The 20,329-nt window shown below is 60.8% G+C and overlaps 1 protein-coding gene across 1 annotated transcript in view; it reads left to right on the plus strand.

Moving 5' to 3' along the window:
* The window catches only part of LOC116941938 (A disintegrin and metalloproteinase with thrombospondin motifs 6-like), a 71,189-nt gene that overhangs the window by 23,505 nt on the left and 27,355 nt on the right, over positions 1 to 20,329 (plus strand). The window contains exons 8-13 of the mRNA XM_032953347.2: positions 9,747 to 9,892; positions 11,039 to 11,082; positions 17,964 to 18,069; positions 18,348 to 18,497; positions 19,508 to 19,649; positions 20,031 to 20,138. Of these exons, the coding sequence (XP_032809238.2) occupies positions 9,747 to 9,892; positions 11,039 to 11,082; positions 17,964 to 18,069; positions 18,348 to 18,497; positions 19,508 to 19,649; positions 20,031 to 20,138 (696 nt within the window). The remainder of the gene's footprint in view (positions 1 to 9,746; positions 9,893 to 11,038; positions 11,083 to 17,963; positions 18,070 to 18,347; positions 18,498 to 19,507; positions 19,650 to 20,030; positions 20,139 to 20,329) is intronic.

The following is a 20,329-nucleotide window of genomic DNA, read 5'->3' on the forward strand; positions in this document are numbered from 1 at the left end:
CTGTGAGTCTGTGTCTCTCTGTGAGTCTGTTTCTCTCTGGGAGTCTGTGTCTCTCTGTGAGTCTGTGTCTGTCTGTGAGCCTGTTTGTCTCTCTGTGAGTCTGTGTCTATCTGTGAGCCTGTTTGTCTCTCTATGAGTCTGTGTGTCTCTCTGTGAGTCTGTGTCTCTCTGTGTGTCTGTGTCTCTGTGTGAGTCTGTGTCTCTGTGTGAGTCTATGCGTCTCTCTGTGAGTCTATGTGTCTCTCTGTGAGTCTGTGTGTCTCTCTGTAAGGCTGTGTCTCTGTGTGAGTCTGCGTGTCTCTCTGTGAGGCTGTGTCTCTCTGTGAGTCTATGTGTCTCTGTGTGAGTCTATGTGCTTCTCTGTGAGTCTATGTGTCTCTCTGTGAGTCTGTGTCTCTGTGTGAGTCTGTGTCTCTGTGTGAGTCTATGCGTCTCTCTGAGTCTATGTGTCTCTCTGTGAGTCTGTGTGTCTCTCTGTAAGTCTGTGTCTCTGTGTGAGTCTATGCGTCTCTCTGTGAGTCTGTGTCTCTCTGTGAGTCTGTGTGTCTCTCTGTAAGTCTGTCTCTGTGTGAGTCTATGTGTCTCTCTGTGAGTCTGTGTCTCTCTGTGAGTCTGTGTCTCTCTGTGAGTCTGTGTGTCTCTCTGTGAGTATGTGTCTCTCTGTGAGTCTGTGTGTTTCTCCGTGAGTCTATTTGTCTCTCTGTGAGTCTGTGTGTCTCTCTGTGAGTCTGTGTCTCTCTGTGTGAGTCTGTGTCTCTGTGTGAGTCTGTGTCTCTCTGTGAGTCTGTGTCACTCTGTGAGTCTGTGTCTCTCTGTGAGTCTGTGTGTCTCTCTGTGAGTCTATGTGTCTCTCTGTGAGTCTATGGCTGTCTCTGTGAGTATATGTGTCTCTCTGTGAGTCTATGTGTCTCTCTGTGAGTCTATGTGTCTCTCTGTGAGTCTATGTGTCTCGTTGTGATTCTGCATGTCTCTCTGTGAGTCTATGTGTCTCTCTGTGAGTCTGTGTCTCTGTGTGAGGCTATGTGTCTCTCTGTGAGTCTGTGTCACTCTGTGAGTCTGTGTCCCTGTGTGAGACTATGTGTCTCTGTGAGACTATGTGTCTCTCTGTGAGTCTGTGTGTCTCGTTGTGATTCTGCATGTCTCTCTGTGAGTCTATGTGTCTCTCTGTGAGTCTATGTGTCTCGTTGTGATTCTGCATGTCTCTCTGTGAGTCTGTGTGTCTCTCTGTAAGTCTGTGTCTCTGTGTGAGTCTATGCGTCTCTCTGTGAGTCTGTGTCTCTCTGTGAGTCTGTGTGTCTCTCTGTAAGTCTGTCTCTGTGTGAGTCTATGTGTCTCTCTGTGAGTCTGTGTCTCTCTGTGAGTCTGTGTCTCTCTGTGAGTCTGTGTGTCTCTCTGTGAGTATGTGTCTCTCTGTGAGTCTGTGTGTTTCTCCGTGAGTCTATTTGTCTCTCTGTGAGTCTGTGTGTCTCTCTGTGAGTCTGTGTCTCTCTGTGTGAGTCTGTGTCTCTGTGTGAGTCTGTGTCTCTCTGTGAGTCTGTGTCACTCTGTGAGTCTGTGTCTCTCTGTGAGTCTGTGTGTCTCTCTGTGAGTCTATGTGTCTCTCTGTGAGTCTATGGCTGTCTCTGTGAGTATATGTGTCTCTCTGTGAGTCTATGTGTCTCTCTGTGAGTCTATGTGTCTCTCTGTGAGTCTATGTGTCTCGTTGTGATTCTGCATGTCTCTCTGTGAGTCTATGTGTCTCTCTGTGAGTCTGTGTCTCTGTGTGAGGCTATGTGTCTCTCTGTGAGTCTGTGTCACTCTGTGAGTCTGTGTCCCTGTGTGAGACTATGTGTCTCTGTGAGACTATGTGTCTCTCTGTGAGTCTGTGTCTCTGTATGAGTCTGTGTCTCTGTGTGAGTCTGTGTCTCTCTGTGAGTCTATGTGTCTCTCTGTGAGTCTGTGTGTCTCTCTGTGAGTCTATGTGTCTCTGTGTGAGGCTCTGTCTCTCTGTGAGTCTATGTGTCTCTCTTTGAGTCTGTGTCTCTCTGTGAGTCTATGGCTGTCTCTGTGAGTATATGTGTCTCTCTGTGAGTCTATGTGTCTCTCTGTGAGTCTATGTGTCTCGATGTGATTCTGCATGTCTCTCTGTGAGTCTATGTGTCTCTCTGTGAGTCTGTGTCTCTGTGTGAGGCTATGTGTCTCTCTGTGAGTCTATGTGTCACTCTGTGAGTCTGTGTCCCTGTGTGAGGCTATGTGTCTCTGTGAGACTATGTGTCTCTCTGTGAGTCTGTGTCTCTGTATGAGTCTGTGTCTCTGTGTGAGTCTGTGTCTCTCTGTGAGTCTATGTGTCTCTCTGTGAGTCTGTGTGTCTCTCTGTGAGTTTATGTGTCTCTGTGTGAGGCTGTGTCTCTCTGTGAGTCTATGTGTCTCTCTTTGAGTCTGTGTCTCTCTGTGAGTCTGTCTCTGTGTGAGACTGTCTCGATGTGATTCTGCATGTCTCTGTGTGAGCCTGCGTCTCTCTGTGAGCCTATGCGTCTCGATGTGATTCTGCGTGTCTCTGTGCGAGTCTGTGTCTCTCTGTGCACGTCACTGTGCGAAACTGCACCGTCTCTACGCGAGTCTGCGGGTTCTCTGCGCGAGTCTCCGTGTGAGCCCATGGGATGGGGAGGCGGTCGGTTTCAGGCCAAGAATACAGCAGGGAGCATTGAGTTTGGCCTTGGCCCGGGCCAGGAGTCCTCTCCTGGCCGGCGATGTCACCTCCCTGTTATTGCCAACGTGAGACACAATCTTCTCCCCCCCGGTGCCTTGTTATTCTTGGGAAACTTGGGGCCCCGTTTCACCTGGGCTTTCACAATAGCCTCCTCCCCCGCCGCTGTCTCTCAGGGTAGTTTGTTTTTAATTATCACGCGTTTCTCGCATTGCCTGACAGGTCTCAGGGTTTAACTGTTTATCCAGGTGAGAGCTCCTATCCTGCTCAAGAGACCAGGCGAGGAGCCTTGTTCGCATGGGCGACCCAGGGCACGAGTCTGCTGCCAGTATCGCCGTGCTGTGCTCGTAAGATGTTCCCAGCCGATTAACGACGAGTCGTTTTTATTACTGTACCACGTGTGGGAGGATAACCGGAGCTCCCGGAGAAAACCCACGCCTTGCGCAAGGAGGCAATGCCGCATCCCCCGCGCGCCGACTGTATCAGATGGCGATCGAGTAATTAGATCGATCTGATCGATCAGATCTTCTGTGGGGGGGGGGGGGGCACTTCGAGGTGGGGGACGAGCACGTGACCACCCCTCGTGTCGCCGCGCGTCTCTCTGCTCGTGCGAGCTCCGGCGGCGGCGCTGCGTTACGCTGGGCACGGAGCCGGCGCGAGACGACGGTTGGGCGCCCTTCGTGGTAACAAATAAATGAAAATAACGAGACCTCAACGGTTCGCTCATGAAGCCGCTCCGGGAGCCGAGCTCCAGGAATCGATCTGGGAACTGATCTGAGAACCGATCCCGGAATTGGTCTGGGAGCCACTACGGGAGCCACTACGGGAGCCACTACGGGAGCCACTCTGGGAGCCACTACGGGAGCCACTACGGGAGCCACTTTCGGAGCCACTCTGGGAGCCACTCTGGGAGCCACTATGGGAGCCACTACGGGAGTCACTACGGGAGCCACTCTGGGAGCCACTACGGGAGCCACTACGGGAGTCACTACGCGAGCCACTACGGGAGCCACTACGGGAGTCACTACGCGAGCCACTACGGGAGCCACTACGGGAGCCACTCTGGGAGCCACTACGGGAGCCGCTACGGGAGCCACTACGGGAGCCACTACGCGAGCCACTACGGGAGCCACTATGGGAGTCACTACGGGAGCCACTCTGGGAGCCACTCTGGGAGCCACTACGGGAGCCACTACGGGAGTCACTACGGGAGCCACTCTGGGAGCCACTACGGGAGCCACTCTGGGAGCCACTCTGGGAGCCACTCCGGGAGCCACTCTGGGAGCCACTCTGGGAGCCACTCTGGGAGCCACTCTGGGAGCCACTCCGGGAGCCACTCTGGGAGCCACTCTGGGAGCTCCTCCGGGAGCCACTCTGGGAGCCACTACGGGAGCCACTCTGGGAGCCACTACGGGAGCCACTCTGGGAGCCACTCTGGGAGCCACTCTGGGAGCCACTACGGGAGCCACCACTGGAGCCACTCTGGGAGCCACTCTGGGAGCCACTACGGGAGCCACTCTGGGAGCCACTACGGGAGCCACTACGGGAGCCACTCTGGGAGCCACTACGGGAGCCACTACGGGAGCCACTACGGGAGCCACTCTGGGAGCCACTCTGGGAGCCACTACGGGAGCCACTACGGGAGCCACTCTGGGAGCCACTCCGGGAGCCACTACGGGAGCCACTCTGGGAGCCACTACGGGAGCCACTACGGGAGCCACTACGGGAGCCACTCTGGGAGCCACTACGGGAGCCACTACGGGAGCCACTACGGGAGCCACTCTGGGAGCCACTCTGGGAGCCACTCTGGGAGCCACTACGGGAGCCACTACGGGAGCCACTACGGGAACCACTCTGGGAGCCGCTCTGGGAGCCACTATGGGAGCCACTACGGGAGCCACTCTGGGAGCCACTACGGGAGCCACTACGGGAACCACTCTGGGAGCCACTACGGGAGCCACTCTGGGAGCCACTATGGGAGCCACTACGGGAGCCACTCTGGGAGCCACTACAGGAGCCACTACGGGAGCCACTACGGGAGCCACTACGGGAGCCACTACGGGAGCCACTACGGGAACCACTACGGGAGCCACTCTGGGAGCCACTACGGGAGCCACTGGGAGCCACTACGGGAGCCACTACAGGAGCCACTCTGGGAGCCACTACGGGAGCCACTCTGGGAGCCACTACAGGAGCCACTCTGGGAGCCACTCTGGGAGCCACTATGGGAGCCACTACGGGAGTCACTACGGGAGCCACTCTGGGAGCCACTGCGGGAGCCACTACGGGACCCACTCTGGGAGCCACTACGGGAGCCACTCTGGGAGCCACTACGGGAGCCACTACGGGAGCCACTACGGGAGCCACTCTGGGAGCCACTACGGGAGCCACTACGGGAGCCACTACGGGAGCCACTCTGCGAGCCACTACGGGAGCCACTACGGGAGCCGCTATGGGAGCCACTATGGGAGCCACTCTGGGAGCCACTCTGGGAGCCACTACGGGAGCCACTTTCGGAGCCACTCTGGGAGCCACTCTGGGAGCCACTCTGGGAGCCACTACGGGAGCCACTACGGGAGTCACTACGGGAGCCACTCTGGGAGCCACTACGGGAGCCACTACGGGAGCCACTCTGGGAGCCACTCTGGGAGCCACTCTGGGAGCCACTACGGGAGCCACTCTGGGAGCCACTACGGGAGCCACTACGGGAGCCACTCTGGGAGCCACTACGGGAGCCACTACGGGAGCCACTACGGGAGCCACTACGGGAGCCACTCTGGGAGCCACTACGGGAGCCACTACGGGAGCCACTACGGGAGCCACTACGGGAGCCACTACGGGAGCCACTACGGGAGCCACTGGGAGCCACTACGGGAGCTACTACGGGAGCCACTCTGGGAGCCACTACGGGAGCCACTGGGAGCCACTACGGGAGCCACTACAGGAGCCACTCTGGGAGCCACTACGGGAGCCACTCTGGGAGCCACTACAGGAGCCACTCTGGGAGCCACTCTGGGAGCCACTCTGGGAGCCACTATGGGAGCCACTACGGGAGTCACTACGGGAGCCACTCTGGGAGCCACTACAGGAGCCACTACGGGACCCACTCTGGGAGCCACTACGGGAGCCACTCTGGGAGCCACTACGGGAGCCACTACGGGAGCCACTACGGGAGCCACTCTGGGAGCCACTACGGGAGCCACTACGGGAGCCACTATGGGAGCCACTATGGGAGCCACTCTGGGAGCCACTACGGGAGCCACTACGGGAGCCACTATGGGAGCCACTACGGGAGCCACTCTGGGAGCCACTCTGGGAGCCACTACGGGAGCCACTTTCGGAGCCACTCTGGGAGCCACTCTGGGAGCCACTCTGGGAGCCACTACGGGAGCCACTACGGGAGTCACTACGGGAGCCACTCTGGGAGCCACTACGGGAGCCACTACGGGAGCCACTCTGGGAGCCACTCTGGGAGCCACTACGGGAGCCACTCTGGGAGCCACTCTGGGAGCCACTACGGGAGCCACTCTGGGAGCCACTACGGGAGCCACTCTGGGAGCCACTCTGGGAGCCACTACGGGAGCCACTATGGGAGCCACTCTGAGAGCCACTCTGGGAGCCACAACGGGAGCCACTTTCAGAGCCACTCTGGAAGCCACTCTGGGAGCCACTCTGGGAGCCACTCTGGGAGCTCCTCCGGGAGCCACTCTGGGAGCCACTACGGGAGCCACTATGGGAGCCACTACGGGAGTCACTCTGGGAGCCACTACGGGAGCCACTACGGGAACCACTCTGGGAGCCACTACGGGAGCCACTCTGGGAGCCACTCTGGGAGCCACTACGGGAGCCACTCTGGGAGCCACTACGGGAGCCACTACGGGAGCCACTACGGGAACCGCTCTGGGAGCCACTGCGGGAGCCACTACGGGAGCCACTACAGGAGCCACTACGGGAGCCACTCTGGGAGCCACTACGGGAGCCGCTACGGGAGCCACTACGGGAGCCACTCTGGGAGCCACTCTGGGAGCCACTCTGGGAGCCACTCTGGGAGCCACTCTGGGAGCCACTCTGGGAGCCACTACGGGAGCCACTACGGGAGCCACTTCGGGAGCCACTACGGGAGCCACTCTGGGAGCCACTCTGGGAGCCACTACGGGAGCCACTACGGGAGCCACTACGGGAGCCACTACGGGAGCCACTTTGGGAACGGCTCCGGGAATCGATGCGGGAACCGAGTTGGCGCTCGGGGATCGCTGTAACAAAACACAAACACAGTGGTCCCCGCGCGTGTGGCGGTCGTGGGGCTTCAAGTGTGCACCGACTCCACCTCGGCTCCAACATTCTAAGAGCAACCCCAGCTGGACAAAGAGGGGTGATGCCGGGGAAACCTGAACAGGTGGAAACTCTGGCTGTGATTGGTGGCGGTGTTGGCAGTGATGTCGGCTCCGATGATGGCGGCGGCGGCGGCGGTGATTGCGATGGAGGAAGCGGTGGCAGCAGTCACGTCTGGCTGCCCACGTGGCTGCCCGCGTGGCTGCCCGTGCAGTCGCGGACGTTCTGCGTCTCTCGCGTCCTCCACGCCCATCGCGCGTCCACCTCCGGGTCCCGTTCACCGGCGTGAGTGGAACAGTGCCGGCACTGTTCCACTCCGGCGACGCGGCCACCTCCGTCTTAAAATAACCACGGCGCCGTGCTACCCCCTTCACGCCCCCACCCCCCGGGGGTGGTGCGGGCCACGGTAACAGCAGCAGCTGGGGACCACGGCCTTCAAAACGTCCTGAAAAAACAAGGCCCCACTCTGCCAGCGTGCCCTCCGCCCCCCCTGAATAGTGGGGGGGGGGGGGGGGGTTCAAGTGACTCTCATCCCCCCCCCCCACCCCACTGCGTCTCATGGACACGCCGCTCATCACGCCGGGAAATCACTCGGGAGGGAGCGCGACGGCGACGCTCCACACCTCAAGGCGAAAAGATCCCGGGTTCGCCTCCCGATGCAGGCGCCCCTCTCTCTGAGTGGGGTTCGTGTGTTGTGTCTGTCTGAGTGGGGTCCGTGTGTTGTCTCTGAGTGGGCTCCGTGTGTTGTCTCTGAGTGTAGTCCGTGTGTTGTCTCTGAGTGTAGTCCGTGTGTTGTCTCTCTCTGAGTGTAGTCCGTGTGTTGTCTCTGAGTGTAGTCCGTGTGTTGTCTCTGAGTGTAGTCCGTGTGTAGTCTCTGAGTGGGCTCCGTGTGTTGTCTCTGAGTGTAGTCCGTGTGTTGTCTCTGAGTGTAGTCCGTGTGTTGTCTCTGTCTGAGTGTAGTCCGTGTGTTGTCTCTGTCTGAGTGTAGTCCGTGTGTTGTCTCTGTCTGAGTGTAGTCCGTGTGTTGTCTCTGAGTGGGCTCCGTGTGTTGTCTCTGAGTGGGCTCCGTGTGTTGTCTCTGAGTGTAGTTCGTGTGTTGTCTCTGAGTGTAGTCCGTGTGTTGTCTCTGAGTGTAGTCCGTGTGTTGTCTCTGAGTGTAGTCCGTGTGTTGTCTCTGAGTGTAGTCCGTGTGTTGTCTCTGTCTGAGTGTAGTCCGTGTGTTGTCTCTCTCTGAGTGTAGTCCGTGTGTTGTCTCTGAGTGGGCTCCGTGGGGTTCCTTTGGGTGCCACGATGACCGCATTCGCCGCCCCCACCGCCTCCACCACGGCCGCCTCCACCGCCTCCACCGCCTCCACCGCCTCCACCACGTAAATCGTTCTCCCGTTATTAATTCCCTTTTCACACTCGTGCCAAGACGCGGCCGGGCGATCTGCTGCCAGCGTTGTAACCGCACCGCGGTGAGATCGCGGTGCCTCCCCTAGGTCGACTCGGCCTCAAATGAGTAACTTGTGCGGTGTGTAAACATCGCCACTGGGGAAACAAAGCCGGCCGGGTGTGATGCTGGCCACCCCACCTGCTCGTGCGCCTTGACGGCCTGCTAAGTCTACGCGGGTTTTAGCTTCGTCATTATCGTTGTGCGTGCGTGCGCCCGACACTACATCGTCGAGAAGTTTGTGCAACGTAAACAGAGAGGGGTGGGGGGGGGGGCGGCAGGAAGGTTTCTCTAAACAGCTGAGCGCGCCGTGCGTGTCCACGCTTGTCCGACACCAACGCTCTGCCGGTCCCCGAGTCCCGTCGAGCCCCATTGCCCTGGAAACAGCCCGCCGAGGCCCCCACGGCTCGACCTTCGGAAGGGTTCCCCGCCGGGTCTGCCGGCTGTCCGCTCGACGTCCTCGCGCCTCCCGGGGGCGCTGCGCGCTCGCCCACCGTGCCCGCATGCCGCGGGCTCGGCGTGGCGCAGCCTCGGCGCCGTCGCCGCGGGTCTCCCCGGCCCGCGTCTCTCTGTCCACGTTGGCGGCGCCGTCGCCGCTCGTCGCGGAGAGCCTCACGGCGGGACTCCGGCGGCCGCGCCGGCGCGGTGCTGCGGTGGCGCGCGCCAACCGCGCCGTCCGCTTAAATCACGGCGGGCGTTTAAAGATCCCGTGGCGTCGTTCGCAAGAGCGCAGGCCGTTGGGGCGCTTTCGTCGCGGTCGAATTTGGGCAAAACTGACACCGGGATTTTACTCCACGCAGCGGCGGCGGCAGCAGCGGCGATCACCGCTGTCCCGTCAGTACTAATAACAACAACAATAACAACAAGGACAACAACAATAACGCTGCTGCGGCCTTGCTAGGGTGAAGGTGCTGACCACAGTGGAACGGCGCCGCGGTGCCTGCGGTGTGGCGCTGGCAAGACTACGGTGGGACGGCGTTGTGACCCGATTGTGATAGCCCCGTGATGGTGCCGTAATAGCGCCGTGACGATGTTGTGACGGTTTTGTGACGGTGTTGTGATGGTGTTGTGACGGCGCCGTGACGGTGTTGTGACGGTGTTGTGACGGCGCTGTGACCGCGTTGTGACGGCGTTGTGACGGTGTTGTGATGGCGTTGTGACGGCGTTGTGACGGCGTTGTGACTGTGCCGTGACAGCGTTGTGACGGTGTTGTGACGGTGTTGTGACGGCGTTGTGACGGCGTTGTGACGGCGTTGTGACGGCACCGCGGTGGTTCCTGTGTCCGTGGCCCCGCAGCCGAACCTGGAGCTGAGTCACCACGCCGACAAATCCCTGGACAGCTTTTGCCGCTGGCAGAAGGGGATGAACACGCGCGCCGCACAGGGCGACTCGCTGCCGGACAACGGCCTCGCGCACCACGACAACGCCGTGCTCATGACGCGGTGAGTCGGCGGTGACACACGGCTCGTCATCACTGCTCGGCGTTACGGTCGTCACGGTCACGGTCGTCATGGTCACGGTCGTCACTGCTCGGCATCACGGTCGTCACGGTCACGGTCGTCATCATCACGGTCGTCACGGTCACGGTCGTCACGGTCACGGTCGTCATCGTCACGGTCATCATGGTCACGGTCGTCATCGTCACGGTCGTCATCGTTACGGTCGTCACCGTCACGGTCGTCACGGTCGTCATCGTCATGGTCGTCACGGTCACGGTCGTCATCGTCACGGTCGTCACGGTCACGGTCGTCATCGTCACGGTCGTCATCGTCACGGTCGTCATCGTCACGGTCGTCACGGTCACGGTCGTCACGGTCACGGTCGTCACGGTCACGGTCGTCATCGTCACGGTCGTCATCGTCACGGTCGTCATCGTCACGGTCGTCACTGCTCAGCATCACGGTCGTCACGGTCACGGTTGTCACGGTCACGGTCGTCACGGTCACGGTCGTCATGGTCACGTTCACGGTCGTCATCGTCACGGTCGTCATTGTCACGGTCGTCATCGTCACGGTCGTCACCGTCACGGTCATCACGGTCGTCATGGTCACGGTCGTCATGGTCACGGTCGTCATCGTCACGGTCGTCATGGTCACGGTCGTCACGGCCACGGTCGTCATCGTAAGCATCACTCGGAACGTCATAGTTACGTCATCGTAGCTGCCATCGTCCGCACGATGCTCTCAGCCTTGCCTCGACCGCCAACTCACAATCTGAACGTGCGGCCGTACGGTGCCATTGTTGCCGTTTCACTCGGGAGGCCCGGAATGTTTCTCGGTTGTTCCCCTCGTCGTGGTGCCGACGCGGTGTGACGCGATGTGACGCGGTGTGACGCGATGTGACGCGATGTGACGTGGTGTGACGCGGTGTGACGCGATGTGATGCGGTGTGACGCGATGTGACGCGATGTGACGCGGTGTGACGCGATGTGACGCGGTGTGACGCGGTGTGACGCGATGCCGCAGTGCTGCGGCTTGGCGGTGCGGCCTGACTCGTCTTTCTTCGATGCCGGCCTCCCCTTTGCCCCCCCCCACCCCCCCGCCATCGTCCCCCTCCCTCCCCCCCCCCCCCGCCGCCCTCCCCCCCAGGTACGACATCTGCACCTACAAGAACAAGCCGTGCGGCACGCTGGGTGAGTCCGCACGCCGGCTCGAACACGCGTAGCCGAAGAACGCGGCGAGCGTGAGTCTCGGGACGCGGCGTGAGTGAGTCTCGGGACGCGGCGTGAGTGAGTGAGTCTCGGCGTGTGTCTCAGCGTGAGTGAGTCTCGGCGTGAGTGAGTCTCGGCGTGAGTGAGTCTCGGCGTGAGTGAGTCTCGGCGTGAGTGAGTCTCGGCGTGAGTGAGTGAGTCTCGGGACGCGGCGTGAGTGAGTCTCAGCGTGAGTGAGTCTCGGCGTGAGTCTCGGCGTGAGTGAGTCTCGGCGTGAGTGAGTCTCGGCGTGAGTGAGTCTCGGTGTGAGTGAGTCTCGGTGTGAGTGAGTCTCGGCGTGAGTGAGTGAGTCTCGGCGTGAGTCTCGGCGTGAGTGAGTGAGTCTCGGCGTGAGTGAGTCTCGGCGTGAGTCTCGGCGTGAGTGAGTCTCGGCGTGAGTGAGTGAGTCTCGGCGTGAGTGAGTCTCGGCGTGAGTGAGTGAGTCTCAGCGTGAGTGAGTCTCGGCGTGAGTCTCGGCGTGAGTGAGTCTCGGCGTGAGTGAGTCTCGGCGTGAGTGAGTCTCGGTGTGAGTGAGTCTCGGTGTGAGTGAGTCTCGGCGTGAGTGAGTGAGTCTCGGCGTGAGTCTCGGCGTGAGTGAGTGAGTCTCGGCGTGAGTGAGTCTCGGCGTGAGTCTCGGCGTGAGTGAGTCTCGGCGTGAGTGAGTCTCGGCGTGAGTGAGTGAGTCTCGGCGTGAGTGAGTCTCGGCGTGAGTGAGTGAGTCTCGGGACGCGGCGTGAGTGAGTCTCAGCGTGAGTGAGTCTCGGCGTGAGTCTCGGCGTGAGTGAGTCTCGGCGTGAGTGAGTCTCGGCGTGAGTGAGTCTCGGTGTGAGTGAGTCTCGGCGTGAGTGAGTGAGTCTCGGCGTGAGTCTCGGCGTGAGTGAGTGAGTCTCGGCGTGAGTGAGTCTCGGCGTGAGTCTCGGCGTGAGTGAGTGAGTCTCGGCGTGAGTGAGTGAGTCTCGGCGTGAGTGAGTCTCAGCGTGAGTGAGTCTCAGCGTGAGTGAGTCTCGGCGTGAGTGAATCTCGGCGTGAGTGAGTGAGTCTCAGCGTGAGTGAGTCTCGGTGTGAGTCTCGGCGTGAGTCTCGGCGTGAGTGAGTCTCGGCGTGAGTGAGTCTCGGCGTGAGTGAGTCTCGGCGTGAGTGAGTCTCGGTGTGAGTGAGTCTCGGTGTGAGTGAGTGAGTCTCGGCGTGAGTGAGTGAGTCTCGGCGTGAGTCTCGGCGTGAGTGAGTGAGTCTCGGCGTGAGTCTCGGCGTGAGTGAGTGAGTCTCGGCGTGAGTGAGTCTCGGCGTGAGTCTCGGCGTGAGTGAGTCTCGGTGTGAGTGAGTCTCGGCGTGAGTGAGTCTCGGCGTGAGTGAGTGAGTCTCGGCGTGAGTGAGTGAGTCTCGGCGTGAGTGAGTCTCGGCGTGAGTGAGTCTCAGCGTGAGTGAGTCTCAGCGTGAGTGAGTCTCGGCGTGAGTGAGTCTCGGCGTGAGTGAGTGAGTCTCAGCGTGAGTGAGTCTCGGTGTGAGTGAGTCTCGGCGTGAGTGAGTCTCGGCGTGAGTGAGTGAGTCTCGGCGTGAGTCTCGGCATGAGTGAGTGAGTCTCGGCGTGAGTCTCGGCGTGAGTGAGTCTCGGCGTGAGTGAGTGAGTCTCGGCGTGAGCGAGTCTCAGGACGTGGCGTGAGTGAGTCTCAGGACGTGGCGTGAGTGAGTCTCGGCGTGAGTCTCGGGACACGCGGCTCTCGTTCCTCCGGCGGCCGTCCCCGTCCCCCGCCGTCTGCCTCGCTCGGCCGGCCGCCCCGTCGCCCGTTCCACGAGGCCGGTGGCCTGGAACGACGGACGCGTCTCGTGGTGAACGGGGACGAAGGCAAAATTGAGCGAATGAAGCGACGGCAGCGACGCAGCGTGTTGAAATCGAATCGACGGCCGCGAGAGGAATCGGAATCGGGATCGGAATCGGAATCGGTTGTCCTGGGCGAGCTCGCGGCTTTCACGTTAAACCGCCGTGGTGAGTGCCGGGAATGGGGGAGGTGTTGGGGGGGGGGGGTCATGTGCGTGGAGGGGGGGGCGGTCTCCCTCACAGAACACGCATCACTGCACTCTTGACAACGGCTATGGCAGCGCGCGGTCCGGGACGAGAGGGAAGACGATGTTCCTCCACCGAGCAAAAAAAAAAAGCTAAAATGTCGACATTTTGTGGGCCAGGAACTGGTTGTATATTTGTTCCGTGTGCCCCCCCTCCCCCCCACGTGACCTGTGTAGGGGGTGGTGGGGGGTGTGGGTGGGTAACAGCTGATTGAAAGTGTCACTGGGAATGGATTGTCTTGTGCTGAGCTGCGCTGGCAGTGACGCACACACACACACGCGCCCGCACGCGCACACGGACAAACACGCGCACACGGACAAACAGGCGCACGCGGGGGAACAGCTGTTTGGATTCAGGTTCGGAGCGCAACAGCACGAGGGGAGGGGGGAGGAGGGGACGAGGGAGGGAGCGGCCGTGCAATGGAACCGCGGCCCCCCGGGGCCGCCCCGGTGGCCACGGGGGGCGAGCGGAGAGCGGCGATCGCGAGGTTCACCTCCTGGTCGAGGGGACGGTGTCGACTCGGGGCGACCTTCATCGTCATGACCATCATCATCCCTCCCTCCCCTTGCCCTGTGGGGGAGTCGATCAAAAAAAATGGGCACCACTCTGCGGAAAAAGTCAACGTAGGAATGTGGAATTTCCACCAGCGGCTCAGGAGGTGGGCACCGGAGCGGAGCGTGGGGGGACACGGTGGTTTTGGCAGGAGGTTGGGGAGAGCGGGGAGCGCGTCAGCTGTCTCGTCATGGAGCGGGAGGTGAAACACTCTTAGCTGGGGAGTTAACCTCTTGCGGTGTGTGGGCTTTAACGGCGTGCGTGAGCGCGTGTCCGTGCGGGGGGTGGGGGGGGAGCGTGAGGAACGGTGGCGCAGCGGTTAGCGCGCCGCCCTACGAACCCGACGGCCCGAGTTCGACATCGGCAGCAGCGAACATCTCAATCGGTCCTGGGCCTCCCCCTAGGTCGGCTCCGCCTTAAAATCAGTACGCGGTGCTACGTGTAAACATCGGGATTGGGGAGAAATAAAGCGGAGGGACGTGGTGCTGATGCCGTGCCGACCTTAATAGGTGCTCGCTAACAGCACTTGCCCCAGCAGTCTGTTAAAGGCTACACGGGGGAGCTTCGTCTTTTTGGGCAGTGTCACGCGTGGTGACGCCCGCAACAAACTCGGCCCAGCCACGGGAACAGCGGCAATGTGGTCACTCGTCACGGAGGGACGCAGAGAGAGCCAAGAAGAGCCAGAGAGCGCCAGAGAGACCCAGAGAGACCCAGAGTGACCCAGAGTGGCCCAGTGTGACCCAGAGAGACCCAGAGTGACCCAGAGAGACCCAGAGTGACCCAGAGAGACCCAGAGTGACCCAGAGAGACCCAGAGAGACCCAGAGAGACCCAGAGTGACCCAGAGTGACCCAGAGATACCCAGAGATACCCAGAGAGACCCAGAGTGACCCAGAGTGACCCAGAGAGACCGAGAGAGACCCAGAGAGACCCAGAGTGACCCAGAGTGACCCAGAGAGACCCAGAGAGACCCAGAGAGACCCAGCGTGACCCAGAGAGACCCAGAGTGACCCAGAGTGACCCAGAGAGACCCAGTGTGACCCAGAGTGACCCAGAGTGACCCAGAGAGACCCAGAGAGACCCAGGTAGACCCAGAGTGACCTACAGAAACCCAGAGAGACCCAGAGAGACCCAGAGTGACCCAGAGTGACCCAGGGAGACCCAGGGAGACCCAGGGAGACCCAGAGAGACCCAGAGTGACCCAGAGAGACCCAGAGTGACCCAGAGAGAGACAAAGAGACCCAGAGAGAGCCAGAGTGGCCCAGAGTGACCCAGAGAGACCCAGAGAGACCCAGAGTGACCCAGAGTGACCCAGAGAGAGACAAAGAGACCCAGAGAGACCCAGAGAGACCCAGAGAGACCCAGAGAGAGACAAAGAGACCCAGAGAGACCCAGAGTGACCCAGAGTGACCCAGAGTGACCCAGAGAGACCCAGAGTGACCCAGAGTGACCCAGGGAGACCCAGGGAGACCCAGAGAGACCCAGAGTGACTCAGAGAGACCCAGAGAGACCCAGAGTGACCCAGAGAGAGACAAAGAGACCCAGAGAGAGCCAGAGTGGCCCAGAGTGACCCAGAGAGACCCAGAGAGACCCAGAGTGACCCAGAGAGAGACAAAGAGACCCAGAGAGAGCCAGAGTGGCCCAGAGTGACCCAGAGAGACCCAGAGAGACCCAGAGTGACCCAGAGTGACCCAGAGAGAGACAAAGAGACCCAGAGAGACCCAGAGAGACCCAGAGAGACCCAGAGAGAGACAAAGAGACCCAGAGAGACCCAGAGAGAGCCAGAGTGACCCAGAGTGACCCAGAGAGACCCAGAGAGGCCCAGAGAGACCCAGAGAGACCCAGAGAGAGACAAAGAGACCCAGAGAGACCCAGAGAGACCCAGAGAGAGCCAGAGTGACCCAGAGAGACCCAGAGTGACCCAGAGAGACCCAGAGTGACCCAGAGAGACCCAGAGAGAGACAAAGAGACCCAGAGTGACCCAGAGTGACCCAGAGTGACCTACAGAAACCCAGAGTGACCCAGAGTGACCCAGAGTGACCCAGAGTGACCCAGAGTGACCTACAGAAACCCAGAGTGACCCAGAGTGACCCAGAGAGACCCAGAGAGACCCAGAGTGACCCAGAGTGACCCAGAGAGAGACAAAGAGACCCAGAGAGACCCAGAGAGACCCAGAGTGACCCAGAGAGACCCAGAGAGACCCAGAGAGACCCAGAGAGAGACAAAGAGACCCAGAGAGACCCAGAGAGAGCCAGAGTGACCCAGAGTGACCCAGAGAGGCCCAGAGAGGCCCAGAGAGACCCAGAGAGACCCAGAGTGACCCAGAGTGACCTACAGAAACCCAGAGAGACCCAGAGTGACTCAGAGTGACCCAGAGTGACCCAGAGAGACCCAGAGAGACCCAGAGAGACCCAGAGTGACCCAGAGAGACCCAGAGAGACCCAGAGAGAGCCAGAGTGACCCAGAGTGACCTACAGAAACCGAGTGACCCAGAGTGACCCAGAGTGACCCAGGGAGACCCAGAGAGACCTAGAGAGACCCACAGTGACCCAGAGAGACCCAGAGAGACCCAGAGTGACCCAGAGTGACCCAGAGAGAGACAAAGAGACCCAGTGAGAGCCAGAGTGATCCAGAGTGACCCAGAGAGACCCAGAGAGACCCAGAGTGACCCAGAGTGACCCAGAGAGAGACAAAGAGACCCAGAGAGACCCAGAGTGACCCAGAGAGACCCAGAGAGAGACAGAGACCCAGAGAGAGCCAGAGTGACCCAGAGAGACCCAGAGAGACCCAGAGAGAGACAAAGAGACCCAGAGAGGCCCAGAGTGACCCAGAGAGAGCCAGAGTGACCCAGAGAGACCCAGAGTGACCCAGAGAGACCCAGAGTGACCCAGAGAGACCCATAGAGAGACAAAGAGACCCAGAGTGACCCAGAGTGACCCAGAGTGACCTACAGAAACCCTGAGTGACCCAGAGTGACCCAGAGTGACCCAGAGAGACCCAGAGAGACCCAGAGAGACCCAGAGTGACCCAGAGTGACCCAGAGAGACCCAGAGTGACCCAGAGTGACCCAGAGTGACCCAGAGAGACCCAGAGTGACCCAGAGTGACCCAGAGTGACCCAGAGAGACCCAGAGAGAGCCAGAGTGACCCAGAGTGACCTACAGAAACCCAGAGTGACCCAGAGTGACCCAGAGTGACCCAGGGAGACCCAGAGTGACCCAGGGAGACCCAGAGAGACCTAGAGAGACCCAGAGAGACCCAGAGTGACCCAGAGAGACCCAGAGTGACCCAGAGTGACCCAGAGAGAGACAAAGAGACCCAGAGAGAGCCAGAGTGACCCAGAGTGACCCAGAGAGACCCAGAGAGAGCCAGAGTGACCCAGAGAGACCCAGTGTGACCCAGAGTGACCCAGAGAGACCCAGAGAGACCCAGGTAGACCCAGAGTGACCTACAGAGACCCAGAGAGACCCAGAGAGAGCCAGAGTGACCCAGAGAGACCCAGTGTGACCCAGAGTGACCCAGAGAGACCCAGAGAGACCCAGGTAGACCCAGAGTGACCTACAGAAACCCAGAGAGACCCAGAGTGACCCAGAGTGACCCAGAGTGACCCAGAGTGACCCAGAGAGACCCAGAGAGACCCAGATAGAGCCAGGGAGAGCCAGGGGGAGCCAGAGAGACCCCATAGAGAGACCCCATAGAGAGATCCCATAGAGAGACCCCATAGAGAGACCCCATAGAGAGACCCCATAGAGAGACCCCAGAGAGAGACCCCAGCGAGAGACCCCAGCGAGAGACCCCAGAGAGAGACCTGGAGCATGTCAGACATTCTCTCCATGCAGGAATGTTGCCACGGTGGCGACGCCGGCTGGTTGTATCTCGTTGGCGCGTGGACGTGCGACCTAAATCAACGGAAAAACAAAAACCACGTCGACCACGGGCGTCGGGGCGGTGCTGACGCCCGCGCAAGAAGCACTTGGGTTCGATTGGCAACTCGGGCGCCTCCGTGCGTGGAGCGTGCACGTTTCCTCCTCCCATCGCTAAACTCGCACGCAGTAAACATCGGAATCCCGCGGCTTTCCCCCGCTGAACGTCGCGATCGATCGTTCCGCCAGCGGCTCTTCCCCCACCACCCCCCCCCCCCCCCCGACGGTCCGCTAAGGCTACCCGTGGAATCTTTGTCTTTGTGCGCCGCCACGCGCGGTGGGCGGCTAGGCCTGGCGCCGGTGAGCGGGATGTGCGAGCCGGAGCGCAGCTGCAGCATCAACGAGGACCTGGGCCTGGCGTCGGCGTTCACCATCGCCCACGAGATGGGGCACAAGTGAGGGCTCCCACGCGACACAGGGCGCGAAGTGACGCCGGCGACGAGCCCCGCCGCTGACGCCCGCGGCGCTCGCCCCACTCTCACACGGCGCGCAGCGTCGGAAGGCTCGCTGCCGGCCGGAGGCCACGGGCAGGCCCAGGTGCTGTGGGTTGACTGAGGGTCGAGCGGGGGGGGGGGACCGAGCGGGGGGACCGAGCGAGGGACCGAGCGGGGGACCGAGCGGGGGACCGAGCGGGGGACCGAGGCGGGGACTCATTGCCGCGTTTGTTCCGTAGTTTCGGGATGAACCATGACGGCACGGGGAATGCGTGCGGCACGCGCGGCGGCCGCGAGGCTGCCAAGATCATGGCGGCGCAGCTGACGTCGGCGACGAGCCCCTTCTCCTGGTCATCGTGCAGCCGCGACTACATCACCTCCTTCCTCGAGTGAGCGGCCGGCCGGCCGGGCAAACACCCCCCCCCCACCACCACCTCCACCCCTGCCACTTCCACACCCCCCCACCCCTCCTCCGACCGACTACCAACGACTTACCGCACCACCCGTAGCAGCAGCATTAGCAGCAGCCGGGCCTCCGCTGGGCCAACGTTGGGGCAACGTTGGAGCAGCTTTGGCATCTGGTTGGAACTGCTTGGCCAGTGTTCGTCCAACACTGGCCGAACGTTGGGTTAATGTTGGGCCAGTGTAGGACCACTTTTGAACCAACTTTGGCATGTAGTTGGAACTGCTGGTCCAACGTTGGGGCAACGTTGGAGCAACGTAGGCATGAGGTTAGACCTGTTGGACCAACGTTGGGCCAACGTTGGGTCAGTGTTCCATGTTTACTGGGTCCATAGCTCAAATGAACGAAGATGGAATAATCACGAGCATAGGCTCACACACATTCATGCACACTTCTCTCCCTCCACTGAATACAGGCAGCGATGTAGCCTCGTCTGTAACTGTGCAGCCATCAGTCTCCAAGTAATCGTCCTGAGCTGCCTCACGCTTCGGGGAATTCACCGTTTGTGGAGTATTTTCGATGCCCGTGCAACGCAAGTCGCTTTTGCTCCGATTTCTTTAACCTGCGTCATCGGAGACGCCATCGGTGACGCCATCGGTGACGCCATCGGTGACGCCATCGGCGACGTCATCGGAGACGCCATCGGTGACGCCATCGGTGACGCCATCGGTGACGCCATCGGTGACGTCATCGGAGACGCCATCGGTGACGCCATCGGTGACGCCATCGGTGACGCCATCGGTGACGCCATCGGCGACGATGGCGTCACCGATGACGCAGGTCACGCGGTCTTGCGAAGCAGCCTCGTCATCGCGGATCTCTCTCGGGTTCCCGCCCGCCGGCGAAACAAAACCAACCGCGCCACTCGAGCTCGTGGCGCGCGACGAAGCCGCCGGCCGTGAACGCCGAGCTGACCTCCGACCTCTGCCGCCACAGCTCCGGGCGCGCGAGCTGCCTGGACAACTCCCCGCCCAAGCGCGACTTCGTGTACCCGACATCTCTGCCGGGCCGGCGGCACGACGCCGACGAGCAGTGCCGCTTCCAGTACGGCCCGTCGTCGCGACAGTGCAAGTACGGGGTAAGCGTGCGCCCGCGACCGTCACCACCACCACCACCACCGTCACCACCACCCGCCGCCCCCGGATTGGGTGGCGCCCACGTTGGGCCCCTGCGTTGCACGTGTACTGGGCAGGTTGTTTTTCCGTTGTGCCAACCGCGCCGCGCCAGCCAACTCATCGGTTGGGCACTTAATTTGGGCAAAAAGTTTCAGCGGCGGGAAATCAAATTTTCTTTGTGTCGTCGCCCGTTGATAATTCCTCTGTCGCGGGCTGCGTGTGAAAGGGCGACCACCCTGAAGGGGATCTCGGGAGTAGTTCTGCGATGTTCGGCCCCCTCGCGCCGCTCCCCACAACACACGATGGTTAATCGGAGGCTCCACACTTGCTCCCCTGTCCGTCAGGAAGTTTGCCGAGAGCTCTGGTGCATCAGCCGCAGCAACCGCTGCATCACCAACAGCATCCCGGCAGCCGAGGGCACTCAGTGCCAGACGGACAGCGTCACCAAGGGGGTGCGTGCGTGCGTGTGTGCGTATGCGTGCGTGTGCGAGTGCGTGTGCGAGTGTGCGCGGTCGTGTAGCAGTTAAAGCGCTGCGCTACGACCATGGCGGCTCAGGTTCGATTCCCGCTCACGGCCAACACCGGTGACGATTATCTGAAACGTTCTTGGGCCTCCCCTAGGTCTACTCAGCCTCAAATGAGT

Source organism: Petromyzon marinus, chromosome 1, assembly GCF_048934315.1.
Source record: "Petromyzon marinus isolate PM22_M1 ecotype Great Lakes invasive population chromosome 1, UKy_Petmar_22M1.pri1.0, whole genome shotgun sequence".
In the NCBI taxonomy this organism is placed as follows: Eukaryota; Metazoa; Chordata; class Hyperoartia; order Petromyzontiformes; family Petromyzontidae; genus Petromyzon; species Petromyzon marinus.